Source organism: Aquarana catesbeiana, linkage group LG05 (assembly GCF_042186555.1).
Source record: "Aquarana catesbeiana isolate 2022-GZ linkage group LG05, ASM4218655v1, whole genome shotgun sequence".
NCBI lineage: Eukaryota > Metazoa > Chordata > Amphibia > Anura > Ranidae > Aquarana > Aquarana catesbeiana.
In genome coordinates, this window is record NC_133328.1 from 563,543,765 (window position 1) to 563,549,902 (window position 6,138).

At 44.9% G+C, this 6,138-nt stretch overlaps 1 protein-coding gene across 2 annotated transcripts in view; it reads right to left on the reverse strand.

Moving 5' to 3' along the window:
- Positions 1–5,355, reverse strand: part of PIP4P2 (phosphatidylinositol-4,5-bisphosphate 4-phosphatase 2) — a 100,986-nt gene extending 95,631 nt beyond the window's left edge. For both annotated transcript variants that reach the window (XR_012244547.1, XM_073631934.1), the window contains exon 1: positions 5,160–5,355. Coding sequence is in view for 1 of the 2 variants with exons in the window: in XM_073631934.1 (XP_073488035.1) it covers positions 5,160–5,250 (91 nt within the window). In the remaining variant the exon portion in view is untranslated. The remainder of the gene's footprint in view (positions 1–5,159) is intronic.
- Positions 5,356–6,138: the final 783 nt, after the last annotated feature.

Genomic DNA, 6,138 nt, shown 5'->3' on the forward strand with positions numbered 1-6,138 from the left:
GTAAACAAGGCAGATCTCTGTTCTGATAGGGGAGATCACACAGATCCTGTCTTTCTGCTAAGCATCACACTGTCCCCATACAGTCAGAAAACACAAACCAGGAACATGTTTAACCCCTTGTTAACCCCTTCCCTGTCAGTGACATTTACACAGTAATCAGTGCATTTTTATAGCATTGATCACTGTATAAATGTCACTGGTCCAAAAAAAAAAAAAAGTGTCAAAAGTGTCTGCCGCAATGTCGCAGTCCCGCTAAAAATTGCTGATCACCGCCATTACTAGTAAAAAGTGCCATAAATCTATCCCCTATTTTGTAGACGCTATAACTTTTGCGCAAACCAATCAATATACGCTTATTGCGATTTTGTCTTTACCAAAAATATGTAGAAGAATACATACATATTGGCCTAAACTGAGGAAGAAATGTGTTTATAATATAAATAATATATATATATATATATATATATATATATATATATATATATATATATATATATGTGTGTGTGTGTGTGTGTGTGTGTGTGTGTGTGTGTGTGTGTGTGTGTGTGTGTATATATATATACACACATATATATACATATATATACATAAAGTGAAAAAAAAATACTTGGCTTTTTTTGTTTTTTTTTTTTTAAATCGTAGCTTTTTTTTTTTTTTTTTTTTTGTTTATAGCGCAAAAAAAAAAAAAAAAAAAAAAAAAAAAAAAAAAAAAAAAAACGCAGAGGTGATCAAATACCACCAAAAGAAAGCCCTATTTGTGGGGAAAAAAAAGGACATCCATTTTGTTTGGGTACAACGTCGCACGACCGCGCAATTGTCAGTAAAAGCGACGCAGTGCTGAATCGCAAAAAACTACCTGGTCATTAAGGGTTGTAAATCCTTCCGGTCCATAAGTGGTTAAACAGGCAGTGAGGGGGCAACATATTGTCTCCTCACCACCTATTAAACCCCTCTAAGAAGCGATCCACGCTCTGATCTGACAGTAAATACTGTCTAAACGGGTAATTTCCCTTACTTTTTGGGGATATTTTCTTACTTCCTGTTGCGTTTCTGGGACAGGAAGTGTGGGGAAATCTCCCCAATGGTACACAGACAGCAAAAAATAAACTGTAAAGGGGTTTTACCTTTCTCAACTATATCCAAACTGCAGATTATATCTCACAAGAGAAGCATAGGATGTTTTCACAAATGTTCCCACAGTAAAAGTGGAGTTGCCATGGGGTTGTAAAAGACTTCAGACCTATCACTGCCCATCCACACCAGCCAGCATGCTAAAAAGCGCAGCTTAATGCGGCCGTGGCTCAGTGTGTAAGGGGACCTATCGCTGTTTAAGCGGCGCTTTTCGGACTCTAGCGGGCGCTTTTTACCCCAAAGAAGGGGTTAAAAGCGCCCGTGTTGCGGCGCTTTGGAAGCACTGCCCATTGAGCAGGGCGTTTTGGGAGCGCCAAAACGCCCCAGAGATGCTGCTTGCAGGACTTTTTCTAAAGTCCCATGAGCGCACCGCCCCAGTGTGAAAAGTCACACAGAAATGAATGGGAGGCGGTTCTCAGAGGCTATTTCTAGTGCTAAAAACGCCTGAAAACTGCCTCAGTGTGAAAGGGGTCTTAGAAGTGTAAAAAAAAAAAAGTTACACTTCATTCAACTCTATGAATGGCAGCATGTGTGGAGGGCATTGAGAGTTTACATCGCAATCTATGACACTCAAGTCGCATCAAAGTAGTGCAGGATCCTTTTTAAAGTCGCTGCAACTTTAGATCACATCAATTTGAATGGCTTCCATTGAAATACATGGGCTGCGACTTGTCATGCAACTTGTGTTCAAAGTCGCACAAGTGTGAATGGAGCCTAAAATGTTTTTGCTTCAAAACTCAAAGAATTCTGTAAAGAAGTGTCAGAAAAGTATTGGAATGCATTTTCTTTATACATGTTCTGGGGCAGCGACTCAAAGCTTTGCAGCCAAGGCTTTTGTAGGACAGTCAAGGAACTAGCATAATGGCCGTCTCCATGATTCTCATATGAAGTTTTAAACAAGTTAGGAAACCGAGATTATTCCCAGAGCCTGGCCCAACTAAAGATGGCCGGACACATTTAATACGATCATTCAAAAATGTTAAAATGATCAAATTCAATAGGAATCCTAAAGCAGCGACCCGCTACACAGTCAATTTATTAAGCTTTTGATTGGCAAGTTGATCAGTTGTGGTAGAACGTTATTGGTTGTTTCTGATCAGTTGAACAAATATCTGCCTATGCATCACACAACTGATCAAAATACAGATCGATTCATTGATTGTTTCTGATAGTTTACACATTGAATCAATGTCATATGTGTTGCATCGTTGATTATAAATTGCTTGTTATCAATCACTCATACATAGAGGTGATCACAAATCGCAACATGTATGGTCAACTAGCAGTCTGGCCACACACATATCAATATGATCATTCAATCGTTCATAAGTTTTTACTAAAATTATCAACTTAAATAAGAATCATAAACCAGACCCTCCATTCGAGTGATTTCGTGAGTTTTTGATGCGGACAAGTTTTCAAAAGCTTATCGCTGATAGAGCTCATACTGTATGCTTGTTTACAATTGCGCATACCTAGACCAATCACAAATAGATGTGTGTATGACCACCTATATTATTTCCAGGGCCTGGCCCATGTAAAAGATGGCCCATGAGCATATCAGTATAATCGTTCATTTGATGTGACTAAAATGATTGAATTGAATAACACATGTTGCCTCGTTTGATATTTTCACTGATGATGAATGATTGTTTACTTGTACTGTACCTAAAAATCGATCACAAATCTATATGTGTATGGTCACCGAGATTATTGGCAGAACCTGGGCCATGTAAGGCCCCTTTCACACGGACGCCTCTGCTAAATGGGGGGGGGGGGAGATCTCTCCGCTTATCCCTGCTGAGCAGCCAGATGACAGGTCCAGGTCCGTGTCCGCTCCGCTATGCAGAGCGGACACGGACACAGCCCCACTCTCCTCTATGGGGCAATTGGGTGGAAACAGACTGCCTGTCCTTTCCATCCCATCCCATCCACCAGACGGATGAGGACTAGGACCACCGTTCGTCTTTATGGCAGATGGGATCAGATGGTGGCTGGGGTCAGCGGACATGTGTCAGCTGACATCTACCGCTCCATAGCGGAGGGTCCGATCAGGTCTGCATGAAAAATTGACAGGCAGACCTGATTGGACAGCCCATGTGAAAGGGGCCTAAATGTGACCACACACAAATCGCACACAGGTCAGCACGGCCATTCAAATCGCTCCCAGGTCAACGCAGGCCAATCGCTCGCAGGTCATTCAATCGCACGCAGGTCGACGCAGGCCATTCAAATCGCACGCAGGTCATTAAATCGCACGCAGGTCGGCACGGCCATTCAAATCGCACAGGTCGACGCAGGCCATTCAGATCGCTCGCAGGTCATTCAATCACACGCAGGTTGACGCAGGCCATTCAAATCGCACGGTCGACGCAGGCTATTCAAATCGCAAGCAGGTCGACGCAGGCCATTCAAATCGCACGATGGTCGACCCGGCTATTCAATTGCACGCAGGTCGACCCGGCTATTCAATTGCACGCAGGTCGACCCGGCTATTCAATCGCACGCAGGTCGACGCAAGCCAATCGCTCGCAGGTCATTAAATCGCACGCAGGTCGGCACGGCCATTCAAATCGCACACAGGTCGACGCAGGCCATTCAGATCGCTCGCAGGTCATTCAATCACACGCAGGTTGACGCAGGCCATTCAAATCGCACGCAGGTCGACCCGGCTATTCAATCGCACGCAGGTCGATCCGGCTATTCAATCGCACGCAGGTCGATCCGGCTATTCAATCGCACGCAGGTCGATCCGGCTATTCAATCGCACGCAGGTCAACCCGGCTATTCAATCGCACGCAGGTCGACCCGGCTAGTCGATCAATCATTCAATGTGACCAAAATTATTGAATTGAATAATGCACATGTTGCATTTAGGGTTGCCACCTCATCCCTTTAAACCCGAACACACATATGAATTACACAGGTTCTGAGGCAGATAATGCACCAAGTTTAATTACCACCCTAATTAGCCACAGAACCTGTGTAATTCATATGTGTGTTGGGGTTTAAAGGGATGAGGTGGCAACCCTAGTTGCGTTGTTCAATATTTTCATTGATGATGAACCGATTGTTTGCTCGATCACAAATCTATACATGTATGGCCAACCTTAATACAGTTATCACACAAGTGTCAGATCTTTGTTTAACCAGCTTGGTTTCCAGAGACACAACCTGAGCATGCGATGTGTCAGATCGCTCCGCACCCACCTACGGAGAACAGGCAAGTTTTCTCTCCAGGATTCCAAGAACCGTCACCCAGCAATTACAATTTCGGATTTAAACCACAAAATCATTTTGCTCGATCATTTGCTGGGGCTGCCAGCGCTTTGTGTATTGTTCTATGAATCCCTGCCAGGTACACACCCCCTGAATGTACTTACAGGAAGACCATGGGAGGTGGGTAGCCGTGCCAGCCTTGGATGATGCCAGTAAACATCTTTGCATTGAGTCCTGTCTATACCAAAAGGTCACTTTGTGATGCAAAATGCTATGTAAAACCAATACTGGACCAAGCGATCGATATTACAGCTCGCTATTGTGTATCGGTCTTTTGTCTATACCCTACACATGCAACAAATTTATTTTTTTTTTTTTCAGTGAATTCTTGTGGTTCAGCCAATGATTTCTATTGGTGTCTCGGTACTCAGGGAAAGCTTTGCAGCACACAAATCCTGTTAGGAGGATTAGTACTTGTCAGGTTTGGTTAACTCATTCAGGGCTACTAACTAACGAACGAACGCCAAGCACGTGCGAATAAAAGCCCCAACACATTGATCAATCAGGATCCCCGCTGTGCTCCCTACCATCCCCTTTCTGAGTCAATAGATAGCACAGCAGATCAGCCCCCTGGACATTATTGTGAAGACTTCTATCCCAACCAAACAAAGCGCAGGAGCTGCAATAGCCCAAAGCTCTGCAGTAATCCAGGGCTGGGTGATCCAAGCACTCTGCAAGGCTGGGAGTTTGGAATGGAGGACACAGGCTGGATGGATGGATGGATGGAGGGAGGCAAAGCCTGGCCTTACCTCGCAGGGTGCTGTCCTGTCCATAGGGGGGTGCGCCATTATTAGGAGAGATCAGAGGGGAACGCTCATCATCAATCCCATCAGCAGCCATGACTGCAGCAGCTGCAGCTCCAGCAGAGGGGAGGGAAGGAAGCCTCTCACAATGTACATGTCACAGGGCTGGGAATCACAAGGAAGAGGGAGGAGGAGACACAAGACTGCCTCCCACCTTGACCCCTCATGGCTGGCCAACCACGCCGTCCATGGATTCAAATCCTGACATGATGCCATACTTGTCAGCTGTCACAGGCTGGGGAGCCTTGTCCTTGAAATGAAGCAGCACTGATATTTCCAAGTGACAGAGGATTTGTCATGGATGGCGGAGAGAAATAAAACAATTCAAAGAAACCTTGACGTCAGCAATGATCCAACTTAGGGGGGCCATTCATTGAAGCATTTGCAACACGTTTCTGGCGATGTAGTGGCAAGCTTTGCGCCAAATTCATTTTCATTGCGAGAGCCAACGGGTGCAACACATTTTAAGTAATCATTTTTTGCCACACTTTTTTAGGCACACAAGCATAAAAATGCAGTTTTTAGGCTGCTTTAACACTGAGACGGTTTTCAGGCGTTTTATCGCTAGACATATCGCCTGTAAAGCGCCTGAAACAACGCCTCCCATTCATTTCGGTGTGACTTTTCACACTTGGAACGGTGAGCTTGCGGGACGTTCTGAAAAGTCCTGCAAGCAGCATCTTTGGGGCGGTTTGGGAGCGCTGTATACACCGCTTCTAAAACGCCCTGCTCATTGAAATGAATGGGAAGCGTTACCGAAGCACCTGCAAAGTGTTTCTGTAGCGCCACAACAAGGAGGCTTTTAACCCTTTCTTCAGCCGCTAGCGGGGGGTTGAAAGCTCCCCGCTAGAAACTGAAAGGTGCCGCTAAAACGACGGTTTCAGTGTGAAAGTAGCCTTGCGGGTGTACAGCATACTTTGTATGC